The following is a 14,759-nucleotide window of genomic DNA, read 5'->3' on the forward strand; positions in this document are numbered from 1 at the left end:
AATTATATGCCTCTCAGAGATTCCGGCAAGCTACCGAGAGTATCCTGCCTGTATGGGCTGAGCCTGGCAAGCTCTCCATGGTGTATTCAATATGCCAAATACAGTAATGACAACAGGTCTCATTCCCCTGACCATGAAACAGCCTCCAATCATTGGGAAAAGACGAGTAAGAAGAGGCTGCTAAAATCTCAGGTCTGGGAGGATTAGAGACGTTACTAGCGCCTGCTTGAGTAATTTGGGTGGGATGACAGTGATACAGTTATACACACTTATTAAATCTTTCCTTTTGATTCTTTAACATGTGTCCTATGATCATGCTAAGTTTCTTATCCTTTGCTGGTAAATTCTAATATGCATCAGTCTCAGGTTGTTTCCAATAGATTGATTTTCTTCTGTGCTGGATTATATTTCCCTGTTTCTTTACCTTATTTTTAAAATTATTTGCCACGTATTATGAATTTTACCTTGTGAATACTAAAACTATATTGCTATAAATATTATTGAGCTAAGTCTGGGACATAGTTGAGTAATTTGGAAGCAGTTTGATAATTTTAGTCTTGCTTTTAAAATTTGTTAGATGAGAACCATGCTTTACCTAGTACAATATTCCTCATTCCTGGGACAAGATCCTCCTGAATACTTTATGCCCTGCAGACTTTATTATTTGTAAAGTTTTGGCATCTGTTAGTTAAACCATACACAATCCCAGGGTTGACAGAATGTTTGACACTATCCTTTTCTTAAAATAGGTGTTCTCTCGCTTGCGTAAATTCAATGGTATGTCATAATGCCCAAAAGTAGAGAGATTATGGGGAATCATGTCTGCCATGGAGGCAGAGGGAGGGTGAGAAAGGGAGGTTATAACGGGGATATTGGTGGTGGGAAATGTGCACTGGTGGAGGGATGAGGTTTGATCATTGTGTGATTGTAACTCAAACATGAAAGCTTATAACTATCCCGCGGTGATTAAATAAAATTTTTTAAAAATTCAATGATATGCAACAGAATTCTCAAAGGAAGTTCTTCTCATCTTTTTCCCTGCAATATCTGACCCAATCTTTCTAGCCTCTGAATTTGGCCTCTTACTCTTGGAAAGTCATCCAGTTTTCTGCCTCAGATCACCTTCCTACACTATGGCTTCTACATGCTCTCGAGGCATCATGTTGTGAAATCATAGGAGTCACATTAGTTGCTTTTACTTTTCGGTAATCGCTGTCTTTACCTGATGCCATTGTCTTGAAAACTATACTTGACATTTTTTTAGTTGTTTCGAGTAAGGTAAAAAACATTCAATTATTCCAGCTCTTCAGAAGCTATTTCATTTAGGTCTATAACTAGTAAACATTTTCTATATCTGACCTTTAGTTATTAAACAAGCTACAAAAACTAGATCAAAGATGTTGTTTTTACCAAAGGCTTTGTTTACATTTTTTTCCATCTGTCTATGATTCAGCTATTAAAAATGTATGCTCTTGGACAAGAGAGAGATAGTACAGGATTAAGACATTTGCCTTAAATGCAACTAACACAAGTTCAATCCCAGGCTCTTTCCGGAGTGATCTCTGAGCATTGTATTTAACTCAACCTCCACACCCCAGACCCCTGCCTAAAAATGTTATAAATATTATTTCCCCCAACCCTTGCTTAAAAAACAAAAAAATAGCATCTCTAATTCTGTCTTTTACTTGAGGCTGAATTATTAAAATTCAGTTCAATAAATTTACATAGACACTCATTTCCTCCAGATCTATAATGTAACCATATTTTTATGAGATTACAAATATAATATTTTATAAGATATTACCAAAAAAATATAAATTCAAAATACTAGTGTTTAGAGATTTGTCACCTGCCACATTTAACATTCTCTTATCAGCCCCTCCAGCCTCTGAGGGTGACAAGAACAACAATCTGAAACGGAGCTCTGACTTGTACAAACAGTCCAGATGAGTCTATTAAAGGACTCGTACTTACTGTGGGGAAAAAAAAAGAATGTGTGTACCACTCTCAGCTCAGGATGTAGAGCAGAATACCATGGCTTGGGTGGTTTATGAGCAGCAGAAATTTATGGCTTAGCTCTGGATACATGATGTTCAAGATTAAGGAACCAGAAGATAGTGTAAGTTGAGAGCACACAGATGGAAGTCTCTTCTCTATGTTCTCAGCTGGAAGGGGAAGGAACTCTCTGGGTTCCCTTTCATATAAGCACTATCATCATTCATGAGAGTTCTGCCCTCATGAATCATTCCCAAAAGGCACACCTCTTCATACCATCACCTGTTTGCTTTCCTGTTTATTTTTAGGGTGAGAAAGGTTTGGAGTGATGCTTAGAGGTTACTCCTGGCTCTGTGCTCCTGGGTCACATCTAGTAGTGCCCAGGGCCTATATGGCATACTAAGGATGGAACTTGGGTCAGTTGCATGAATGGAAAAATGCATCAACCCTGTGCTTTCTCTTTATTTTTTTCATTAATTTATTTATTTATTGAATCACTGTGGGAAAAGTTACAGAGCTTTCAGGTTTAGGTCTTGATCATGCAAATATCAAACACATTTCCCTTTACCAATACTTATTTTTCACCACGAAGAACCCCAATAAACCCCTACCCCCACCCCTCCCAATGCCTGTGAGGCAGATGAATTCTAGTTAACACTCTATCTACTTTGACTAGATTCATTGTTTTGATAAAAGATGCACCATTATTATTTAGAGTTTCACCCCCAAATCAGACATGCTGAAAAGGCATTGTGAAATGATTTGCTTTCTACAGATGGGTTCAAGAATTAAATGATGTCCAAATGGTTTTAGATTTCTGCTATTTTACTTATTAACTCTGGAAGTACTTCTGCTGAGAGTCAGATAATTAAGAGATTGGTTTCTGTGCTCTGGAGCCATGGCCGTGCCGGAGAGCCGCTTGTGGGGGGCAACTGGTGACCTCGGTAGGGCGTGAAGGATGAGCCGCGAACGCCCCCCTTCCCGTAAGCTTTTAGTCGCCCCATCACGACCAGCTCATAGCTGACTTTCCATAAAGCTCCCAATGTGCTTTCTCTTTAGCCCTGGGGATTACACTTTGATGTCATGACTTTTGTTATTGCTGTTGCTCCTACAGTTGTTGAGGTATCATAGTTGATAATAGTATTGGAATCATTATTTTGTGATTGTAGAACTACTTCTCCAATTCTTCCACCAGAGGCAATACATAAAGATTCAGTTCTCTGAGACAGATGAATAGATAGATATGCAGAGGTTGAAACTTGAAGATACAGAGACAGACATAGATACAGATATATAGGTTTATATATACATATAAATGATGTTCTTTTGTTAGTGTGACATTTCAGGCATCTGGGTTTCTTTCTGTTTTTAGTGAAGAGGCATCTCACAATTATATTGTCATTCATTTAACAATATTTTAGAGTTTCTATTTTTGCGATTTACTACATGACTTAGGTATCCAGTGAGACAATCTTATGTGAACTTCCTCACAATTGAGAAAAAGATGTCCTTGTAACTTTGTCATTTATTTATTCTGTCCCACAATAGGCATTTATGGAAGATATGTGGCATGTAAGGCAAATTAAGGGTTTCATCTTATGCCCACTGTGGCCTGTTCATGTTACTGATCCCAACTCTCTCTCTCTCTCTCTCTCTCTCTCTCTCTCTCTCTCTCTTTCTCTCTCTCTCCAGGTGTCATGATGAACAGAGCAAACAGTTGCCAGTCTGACAGCAGCGGCTTCCTTGAGGAACCACTGGAACCATCAGCTCTGCAGGTAGATGGCCACCTGGGTTGAATTAGGACTTGAAGGAAAGCATCTGACTGTACCTGGAACTGCTAACCCACACTTAGAAGAAACATGCTCAGACATTTAAGGGGCTGGGGATAAGGAAGACATCCTAGACAAGGTGCTAGGAAGCTCAACTTTCAATTACTTTTTGGATTTTCTCAGTAAGGAAGTTGAACTTCAAGGTAGAAAGGTCCTAGGTACAGCAGTATTTGATGGAATCTTGAATTTACAACCCTCATGGAAAGGCTCCTATGTAATATTAGGAAACATTTCACATTTCACAAACACTCTTAAACCTAATACCTGACCCTGTCTGACCCATGTGCCTCTCTCCCAGTTTCTTCTGCAGATGCCACTTTTGCCAAGCAGTCAAAGTTCTGCTGAGAATGGATGCATTATGTCAGAGGACAAGAGCCACAGCTTGCAGTCTTTCCAGGACTTCCATCAAGAATCTGATGAATCTGATTCCAAGAGTATGGCGAGCACATCTTTTTCAAGTCAAGACTGGAGTATCTTGGAAGAAAAGATCTCTTTACCTGTGGTGGAGAAACAGTCTCAGTTTGAGGACATGAGGGAGCCACCAGAGCACTGGGCACCAGGAATGGCTCCAGACGAGACCTGCACAGAGGTAGAATGTCGAAGGACAGACCACCACCTGCAGCATCCTATACCAATGCCCTGGAAAGAAAATGATGTGGACATAAGCACAGTTACTTCCAAGTGGGAATGTGCCCCAGGAGTATTGGTGTCCCACAGCACAGAAGTGAATGATCGGTCTCCAAGATCCAAAGGAGCTGGAGAAGTATATGTGCAAAGCTACCACCATGAGCCTCAAAGATCACCTGAGATTGACTATCTTCAAGACAAATGTTTATGCATCAACTGTGCAATACTAGAAAAAGCAGAAAGCAGTCAGTTTTGTCCTGACATTCACAGTGACTCACTTCCAAGAAAAAGTCTGCCATCAAATGGCCCTGAGTCCAAAGAAGCCACATCTCATCCAGTTGAGTTTGTTTTAACATCTGAAAAGTCCATTCCCCAACTTGGTGAATTGGCTGGAGATACACCCCAAAGGAAGCCACGGTGTCTAGCTTTGGGTCAAACACCCCCTGGACCAGAATCAGAGATGAAAAGTTCTCCTTCAAATGCTGACTCCAACACCAACAGCTCTAAGTCTTTATCAATCCAGTTGTCCTCCAATAAGCCATCAGCAATTCAGAAGACAGTGGAGTTGCGTACTGATTCTAGAGGAGCAACTTTAGAATGCACTCTGTGCAACCATGTCATCACAGTAGAACCAGTAGCAAGACAATTCAATGATGTTTCTGTTCAGACTGATCAATGTGAACCCAGCCTCTGGCATTGCTATTCAGCGTTAAGTAACAAGGCCTTGATATGTGCTGCCCAGCCCCTCACCAAATCTCTCTCTCTAGACACAGGCTTACCAACTGTCCGCCCAGTGAGTATCTGCTGTGCTGTACCTGCTCACTGCCACTGCATCTGTTGTCATCACCATCCTTACTGCCACCCCCAGAGACAAAGCCCCGCCCCAGTGCCTTCAGCCTGCAAGCATTGCCCTTGCTCACACAATCATCATACTGAAGCCCAGTTCCTGAAGACCTTGAAAGCTCTGCAAGAAACTACAGTGAGAGAGCTGTGCTCTGTAAGTAGCTCAACCAAGTTAGGAAGGCAGCTGCACCTCTCACACCTCAAGGGACTGCTCAGCCTTCCTTTTGGAATAATGCGCTAAGATTTGACAATGCCACTTCAAATCATGAGTGAGATTGATAGAGTGCATGATTGTCTATGATATAGCCTTACCAAACTCTTCTTAATCCTTCTTATTTGGTACTTCCAATAGCCTTGTAAAGTAAGAAAGCCAAATTTTATTATTAACCCCTATTTTCCACAGGAACATAGAATAATAAATTCATATGGAAAGTTATAAATATGAATGCATTTGTACCCCCTCTCCTATTTTGAGTCTTAAATTCACCTAGTAATATAATCTGATACAAACCATTTAAATTTCTCTATACCTAGTTTCTGTTCTGAAAAACAAGGAGACTATTTATGCCACCGAAATAAGATTGTTTTAAGATTAAATGAAGAAAAGCATGTGAAACAATTTGTATACTCACTCAGCATAGTACCTGGCACATAGAATTCAAGATAAAGTGGTGTAGACTGGGAACAATACATAGGCCTGGGGCTGGGGATGTGGAGGTATGAACTGGTAATTGTTTTTGCAAAATTTCCTTACTACTTTATTGTTTGTTGAGATCTTGAACTTAATACCTCATATCATAAAGGGAAGCTTTAAGTATGGCTTTTGCTATGTTTGTTTAAAAGCAAACAGTGGGTTACTGAGACCTGACTGACCCTCATTTTCGTTCAGCTGCTGATAAATCAATAGGAATTTAATGAGTCTTTCCAGTGCCCCCCTCTTCAACAATTCTCAAGGTGATAAATGATCTAGGCTGTCAAGTTAGTTACTGATTAAAAAGCCAAGAGTATAACATTTAAAAATACACAGAGAGTAATAAAAGGGTAAAACAAATGGTAATAGAGGAGGTAATAGAGGACTACAGCTTTCAAGTGAAAGTGAAAATAACTCAATTGGCATGAAACCTATTGTTTGGTGTCTGCCAACTTGCTTTCCTATTTTTTTTAATTCCACAATAATCGTTCAGTGCCTATGCTAACCATTTAACTGTCTTATGTCAGCTGACCCTCATTTCTGTCCAAGCATTAAATATTTATTGAGTTCCTAATATGTGTCAAGTCTCCATGTTTTTTAGATGAAGAAATAAGAACTTAATGTAATTTTCTCAACTTTTCCAACACTAAGTGATTCGTATTCAGACTTCAAATTCAACTGACAACAAATTCTTGGAAAATATAGTCTAGGAAAAGAAATTATGATTTTATCTGTGTGGGCTGCTAGAAATACACAGGGTTTTTTTTAAGCATCTACTTTGCTGGCCCTACAGCATTGGAATTTGGTTAGTGTGAATAAGGAGGGTACTATTAGACAATTAGAAACTTCTGCCATACTAATCTAGGAGAGGGTGGGTCCCAAAGCAGCCTGATAGAGAGCCAAGGCTGAAAAAGCTTTAATATCACTCAGAGTTCAGTGCATAGTGGAGACTGGGTTTCATGAACCAACCAAAACATGCACCATTGAGGCCAGAGTGATAATACAGTGGGTAGGGTGTTTGCCTTGCATGCGACTGACCTGAGTTCAATCCCTGGCATCCCATGTGGTCCCCGAGGTCACCAGGAATAATTCTTGAGTGCAGAGCCAGGAGTAACCTCTGAGCATCACCAGTATTATCCAAAAAGGAAAAAAAAACATGGGCCAGTAAGAACTGGAAATCAAGGAGAACTGGTAAGAATCAACCAAATCCTCTGCTCTTCTGAGAAATGGCTTGGGATTAGTAGAGGCAAACAGATATTGAAATCAGACAAAGCAATTGCACAGTCTCAAAAAGTAATATTTAAAGAATGACCCACATCAGCAGCAATGTAAAGGAGTAAAATTGGGAGAGTTGACAGTTCACTCCTACATTACAATTTACGGCCAGGATGGAATGTCTAATCTAGGCTCACCTAACCCTGCATGGGATTGTTAGCTGGGTAAATTTGATTCTCTATTTTTCAACCTCTAGGGATTATAGTTAGGCAGGATTTAGACTAGTAATGCATAATCTGCAAGACTTTTGCTAATCAAACACATACCATTCAGATGGATATATTCCAGATTACTGAATAAGGTAGGACTCAGAACCAATGTTAGCCAAGTATAAACAAGATTCAACTTTCCTAAGAACAGACCAACAGTATGACCCTTCCACCCCCCCCCCCACTTCACACCCCTCCCACACACATCACCATGCTCTCCAGACTTCATTCCTGTTTCCAGATATGAGGTCTTCAGGGGCCAACTGAAGGCTGTACTCTTTCTGTCCCGGCCTCTAGTTGTTTTACAAAGTCAAAGACTCGGATTTCCCTATTCACTTCCCCACACACCGCAGCAGAACTTTGCTGCAAACAGGCGAGTTTCTACGGGAAGGCAGTCTCCATAGTGGGGAATGCTTGAGTGAGTCAGAGCTCTTCCTTCTCAGACCTTTCTGTTCTCAGTGCACGGTCCAGGAGATGGAGGCTATGAAGATGGTGTGCCAGAGTTTCCGAGAGCATCTAGAGGAAGTTGAAAAGCACCATACAAGACAACAGGCCCTCTTTTCTAAAGACATGACAGAAGAGGAAAGGTAATTATCTAAGGGAGCCATAAAAGTAAGTACAAGTCCACACACCTGGGGAAAAGAAAGGTTATCAGGGCAGGACAGATGCACACCCAGAGTAATCTAATAAGAAATTGGGTGAGGTTTCCTCTGCATCTTGCTCTTATTCTTGCTTCCTTGGTGGTGTCTGTGAGAGTCTTTGGCTTGATAGCAATACTTACTCTTTAAGACCAGACCCATTTGAGGTCAGAAAATGGACTGTGAGTTGAAAGATGGGGTTCAGCCAGTGGGATATCTTTAATCAATATGAATGAGGCTAACAGAAATGCAAATATTGAGGGTTATGAGTTTGGGAAATCTATATCATTTTCACAAAGAAAAAAAGATATGTGTCACCAGAAATTAGACTAATCAAAAGTAGTTTAGCTGTTTTCTGGGGCTGAGGGATAGGATTAGGAATTAGTCAGGGGGCAAGAGATTTCTTACTGGCTAGATGGAAGTGAACAAACTTGGACAGTTGTGGCAGTCACATAAGTTGGTGGATTTACTAAGAATCATCAAACTCATTCTTCAAATAGGTAGACTATATAATATGCAAATTATTTTGTTAGTTGGTTGTTTTTGAGAGGGGTCATACTCATCTGTGCTAAGGAATTACTCTTAGAGGGACTCGGGACTATATGGGGTGCCAGAATTGAACTGGGGTTGGCTGTGGTGTGCAGGGCAACTCCATATTCCCTGCACTGTCTTTCGATCTCAATAAGAATTTTTTTTAAAAAAAAAAGTTAAAATAAGTGCATCAGATACTGGATGATCTCAACTATCTGCAGAGTATGGAAGAACAATAAGAGAAGATGCATGGTCTCAAACAGTGGGTGGAAGGGAGGAATGCCCAGATTACCCTTGACCCTTAAGCATAGAAATGAGAGGGACAAGTAAGGAAAAAAACTGAGGAGGGTAATAAGAAGAGAGGGTGAGGAGGTAATAGGGTAAGGTTCAGAGTCCTCAAACACATCATCAGTGTAGAGATAAGGTATATTTATACTGATAAACTACTGAGCCAACAATACTGTAGAGATGAAATCCAAACCACAATGCTGGAACTTAAAACTGTGCTTGTCAAGGAGGCTGGCTGGTGATGGGGAGGAATCCTGAGGACAGTGGTGGAGGGAAATAGGCACTGGTGGTAAAATCAGTGTTGGAACATTGTACTCCTAAAACTCAGCTACAAATAGCCATGTAAACCATGGTTCTTTAGTATCTAATAAAATGAAATGAGATGAAAAAATTAAATTTCAATACAATTTTTTAAGTTAGAAAAATCAGGCCGAGAAATAGATCTATAAGCCAGCAACTGGCATAATCCACCTATTTCCTTTAAGACTTATCAAAGGAGTAATGTATGTTTTGAGGAGACTGTGAAAGACTGCATCTGAAAGTGACTGTGAAATTTGTTGTTTTGTTATTTACCCACAGGGAGGAGGCGGAGGAATTGCAAACTTTACGGGAGGCCTTGTGGCAGCAGATGAAAGAACTAGAATTTCAATTAGGAGACCGGGCTCAGCAAATCAGAGAAGAGATTCTATTGGTATGAAAGATGAGGTGCAGAATTGAACTATTTCCTGTCCCCCAAAGAATGGATGAATTCAATAAGAAGCCTTGTTGTCTATTAATTTCAAATTCCAGAATTATGTGCCAATAACCTTCAAGTATGATAAAATGGAAACCAGAGAAGTACTTGTTCTATTCAAGGTTCCTGGAGAGCTAATGGTGATTCAATAAGTCAGGCCAAGTAACTCTTGTGTCAATCTTTCCATTTTGCCCAACAAACAAAATTATTAATATTATCCTGTTTTCTCACTTAGAACAAGAAACACACACTGCTTCAATGTCACAGAACCCATTTCAGGGAATCTGCCAACATTAACATCATTCCCACAAATCTGACTTAGGTGCTTGGTGCAAATAGGGTAAGTTTCTCACTCTTATTATTGTTTCTTTTTAGCAGCTTGAGCTACTCACTGGAAAATCTGAACAAAATACCAATCTCCATCAATTTAACTGGACTGAAGAAAAGACCAGCCTGACTCCTTGTGCTAAAATTCATGGATCCATGAACCCCACAACTGACTTTTCTTCAAATGCTGGCCAACAGGCTACTTGTTCAGAGGACAGCCATATTGCTGCCTTTTCTCCATTTTCCTCAGAGTATAGTATTCCCAGGATGTCTCCTCCTTCACTGTGGACAGGGGCAGATTCATCCCACTTGTCAAATTGTCCTGTAGAAGAAAAGGACACAGATATCTTCCTCTAGAAGAGAGTGAATTTTACATCCTTTCTTCAAGACCTAAGACCTAGACAGAGTAAGAAAATATGAATTTTCCAAAGAGGAATCTACCAAACTTTCACAATTTTTAAAAATATTCTAGTCTATGGGTAAACCCAGAAGGCGCTCATAATATTTTAATATTCATTCAGTATAATACATATGAGCACCTACTATGAGTTTGGCATAATATGTGATAGTCATGTTGTATACATCAAAGTATACTTGATATATAATCTTTGTTATGTTCAAATTTAGAGTCTACTGATATGTACATATATATGAATTAGAAACTGAAATAATTTTTAAGGAAATAGAGTTTTCTGACAAAGAATGGAGTGCAATTTAAATAGGGAAGTTATAGGATATAGTTGGGAGAGTGGTAGAACAGGGAAAGAAAATCCAAGGGTCAGAGGTATGAAACTTTCCAATAGCCTTCAGTTGGTCGGAAACCAGAAGTTTTGAGGAAGCACCTTCAATATAGCAGGAACTTTTCCAGTGTTGGACAGATATGGCTAGAAATGAGACAGACTAAATTTCTTCTACTCATAAAGCTTGAATGAAGAGCAAGAAGAAAAGCACTAACAAATAAAATAATTTTCCTACTGACTCATGTCTTGGGAAAGTATTTTATAATACTATAGAGGGTGATCAAAATTGGGAGGGCATTGTTGAAAATGTGCAGCTTTGCTGAAAGTGGTCAGGGAAGGCCTTGCTAAAGGCGAGCTATTTGGTAAACCCAAATGGTGACAAAGATGTAAATTTTTTGTTTAAAATTATATTTTATTTTATATATAAAAATGTGCTCCACAATTTGTTATGAAACTTAATAACTTGCTGATCACTTGAAATTGAATATATCCGCCTATTGATCAATTTATAATACTATCAATATCATTGAATTTCTCCCTACCTAATCCAATTTCTTGGCCTTGTTCACATTATAGTTAATTTGTTGCTTTTTTCACATACTCATACATGCTGTTACGCATATCCAATCTTATAACATAGTGTAGCACTGTCCTCCAGTTGTTCATTGATTTGCTCGAGCAGACACCAGCAACATCTCCATTGTGAGACTTGTTGTGTCCTTCTATTAATTCTATTTATATAATAGTGTAATAAAAATTATACCATTGATGTTTCTATCACAATTTCCACATCAGTAGTAACATTCATCCAAAACACACTCTGTATTTGAGAAAACAATTATTTGAATGGTCCAAAATTTTGTCCTGTCAAAAATTCTAATTCTCACCAATATTGTAATAAAAACAAATGCAAAACGCACATATATCTTCAGCAGAGTAAATAAACCACAAATGCAACCAAGAGTATTTCTGAATCTCATGCAAAGTTGATTTGTGCTGTTGTAGGTCAGGCGATTAGCTAGGAGGGGACAGTGTGGGGAAAGAAGTGAAATTTTAGGGAAAGAACGTTTAGAGCAGAAGGAATAGAAAGTTTAAGCACTCTGAGACAGAAACAGAGATGTTCACTTCAAGAGCAGTGGAGGAAGAGAGTCGGGAAAATAAGCTACCCTGTCAACTGCATGTGGGAAAATGTTAACCCTGGTTCTTTCTCCTAATGTGATGGAAAACTATTGAAGAATTTATGCAGGTTTGTCATATGACATGATTCACACAAAAAGTTCCCACTGACTGCTGAACCCTCTGCTGTGATCTAAGCTCTAGTCAGAACTTCCTGCTAATATAAAGAGGATATCTTTATATTCATTATATTCCTTAGGATAAGAAACAAAACTTTCCAGTTACTTCCATACAACTGGAGAGGCTGTTAGCCCATACCACAAGAAGAAGTGGGAAAGTATATACAAAAGATTCTCCAAGTAGTGGAAAAATTCAAAGTAAATTGGACTGTCATAAAAGATCATGAAAAAGTCACTTTTGAGGGGAGTTTATATCTCCTGTAGGAAGATAGGCAAGATTTCTAGCAAGGAATCTAAGAAAGCTGGTTTTTTTTGGAAACTAGCCTTCCTGGAACTGATCTCACTCCTATTCTCTTTGCTTGTTACAGTCTCTGTCCTCAGAGATGTTCTCTCGATCAGAACATCGTACAGTTTCCTCCATTGGCATAAGCTCTTTGAGTACGGTACCCTACTTTCATCCTGAATTATCTTACTTCTCTCTTCACATCATCTTCCTCAATATACATACTAACTCTATAAATGCTCTACCAGAGTTAGCAATTTATCCAGAATTTCTGTCCAGTATTTCCACTCACTACCACCTATTCTCACCTGTAAGACTTGTCTGGACATCTCATTCTGCATCTCAAGCAGATCATCTTTTCTCTGATCCAGTTTATCAGGCTGAAATTTTCTGACAATGGAATCACTATTCTTAGCATGCAGATTTGGAACTACAGATTGACAGTATCTTCTCCTTTAAAATCTCCATCTCTCACTTTCCTAGAAATCAGCCCTTGTTTTGAGTCCTGCCACAATAGAGCTCCCCAAAATTCCTTCAGCACCAATTGCCTGGTGATGGCAAGACCATAACCCAGGCCTCTCCTAAATGCCTCTCTCAGCTCTCAGCTTACTTTTCTCCAAAATTCCCAAACTGGTATCTGGCAGGAAATTTTTTTTTCTTTTTGGGTCACAGCCAGCGTTGTAAAGGGGTTACTCCTGGCTCATGCGCTCAGAAATTATTCCTGACGGCGCTCGGGGAACCATATGGGATGCTGGGAATTGAACCCGGGTTGGCCGCGTGCAAGTCAAACACCCTGTGCTATTGTTCCAGCTTTCTTATATCATATTTCACTGGACTAGAGTGAATAGCCCAGGAAGAACTCCTAAGATATCCCAGAGAATTACAGAGAATCTTCTGTGCCCTAGAATTACTATGACCATCTCAACTGCCTTGTTTGACTGCCTTAGCCACAGCACTCTTTGACTTGTGCATTATAGCTCAGCCTCCAACTCCAGCTTGGCTCCTGGTATATGGTGTTGGATCTTCTCCGTCTCTCCTCATACACATGTAGATACTTGTTTCCCTTTAATTAGACTATTTACTCTTTAGCTGTGTCAGACTGATCACTTCCATTTGTTCAGTGTAGACTTCAAAACGCTTACTTGTGTTTTTTGTTGTTGTTGTTTGTTTGTTTGTTTTCTGCTTTGTTCCTTCCCTCTTACACCTACTGAGTGCACAGGAATACATCCATCTGAACCCTCCCTATCAAACAGCCATCTACATGTCTCACAGCTTATTCTGTCCACATATGAATCTTAAATCCTATGCCCCCAAACCATTTGTGCCTTCCTGTACCTTTTCCCAAGTCAGTAAAATGAACTATCTCTCCACAAGGACCTAGAATGGACCTCATCCTCTGCAGAAACTCATTTCCTTCCCCATTTCTTTCCTTCCTTCCTTCCTTCCTTCCTTCCTTCCTTCCTTCCTTCCTTTCTTCCTTCCTTGTCTCAGTTTCCCCTTGCCAGCTGTGCTAACATCTCCATTTGAGCTATCTCCATTCCACATTTTTAATATTTCTTCAAATTCCTAGGCTCTTTCTGAGACTTGGGAAATTTACAATTTCCCCAAGACCATAAATTCTGCCTCAGACCTTGGCATCACAGGTGAATAAAAGATATTGGGGAAATACCTGGATATATGGTAAAATATATAACCTAAAACATTTTAAATAAGGGCTGGAGAGAGTATAGCATATAGAAAGCCTGCTGACATGGGTTTGATCCCTGGGACCCCGTATGGTCCCTGAACCCCTTTTAGTTTACAGTTTTTAAGAGGGGTTATACAGTTGGATGACCTTGACACTCAGGCACTTCAGGAGAAAGAGGAGAAAAGAGGAGGAGAAAGAGATCATTGTTTTCATATGAAGGGTGGTTTATGGAATCCCAAACATTCAGTGGCTTCTGCTTTGCTTCCCTAACTCTATTAGTGGTATGTATTCCTAACTTTGTGGGTTTTAGAAGAATTGCATGAAAGATTGGCATACAAAACTCAGAAGAAGCCAAAGAAGTTAAAGTTTATTGTAGAGTTCAAGTAGATGGTCTGGGCCCCTCCCCAATGTCCAGGTCTTGCCTTTTACCCATGTGCAATGTCCAACAGGCCAATGTATATGCCCAAAGTCCTGCTCTTTGCCATCTGCTGCCCCCAGGATATGATGACCTCATCTTGTCTCTACACCATTCTTTATCCAGTGTACCCCAGTGACTCCCTGTTCCCTTGGCTTAGTCTCTACTTACAGCCATGTGAGATCCCTGCTGTCCTCCTGGATGTCTGAGCTTAGGTGAACAGAAAAAAGAGAGTTTCCTGGCTGGGAGCTTCCTTTAATTTGCTCTTATCTGCCACCCCCAGTCATCCCACTACCTAGTTTGACTGGAAGCCTTTTCTGCAGAGGAGATTTCAAATAATTTATTAAATTAAC

The 14,759-nt window shown here is 39.8% G+C and overlaps 1 protein-coding gene across 1 annotated transcript in view; it reads left to right on the top strand.

Moving 5' to 3' along the window:
* Nucleotides 1-10,369, top strand: part of ITPRID1 (ITPR interacting domain containing 1) — a 163,080-nt gene extending 152,711 nt beyond the window's left edge. The window contains exons 10-14 of the mRNA XM_056118703.1: nucleotides 3,688-3,770; nucleotides 4,123-5,448; nucleotides 7,929-8,056; nucleotides 9,506-9,617; nucleotides 10,035-10,369. Coding sequence (XP_055974678.1) covers nucleotides 3,688-3,770; nucleotides 4,123-5,448; nucleotides 7,929-8,056; nucleotides 9,506-9,617; nucleotides 10,035-10,343 — 1,958 coding nt within the window. The 3' untranslated portion in view covers nucleotides 10,344-10,369. The remainder of the gene's footprint in view (nucleotides 1-3,687; nucleotides 3,771-4,122; nucleotides 5,449-7,928; nucleotides 8,057-9,505; nucleotides 9,618-10,034) is intronic.
* Nucleotides 10,370-14,759: the final 4,390 nt, after the last annotated feature.

Source organism: Sorex fumeus, unplaced genomic scaffold, assembly GCF_029834395.1.
Source record: "Sorex fumeus unplaced genomic scaffold, SorFum_2.1 ptg000037l, whole genome shotgun sequence".
In the NCBI taxonomy this organism is placed as follows: Eukaryota; Metazoa; Chordata; class Mammalia; order Eulipotyphla; family Soricidae; genus Sorex; species Sorex fumeus.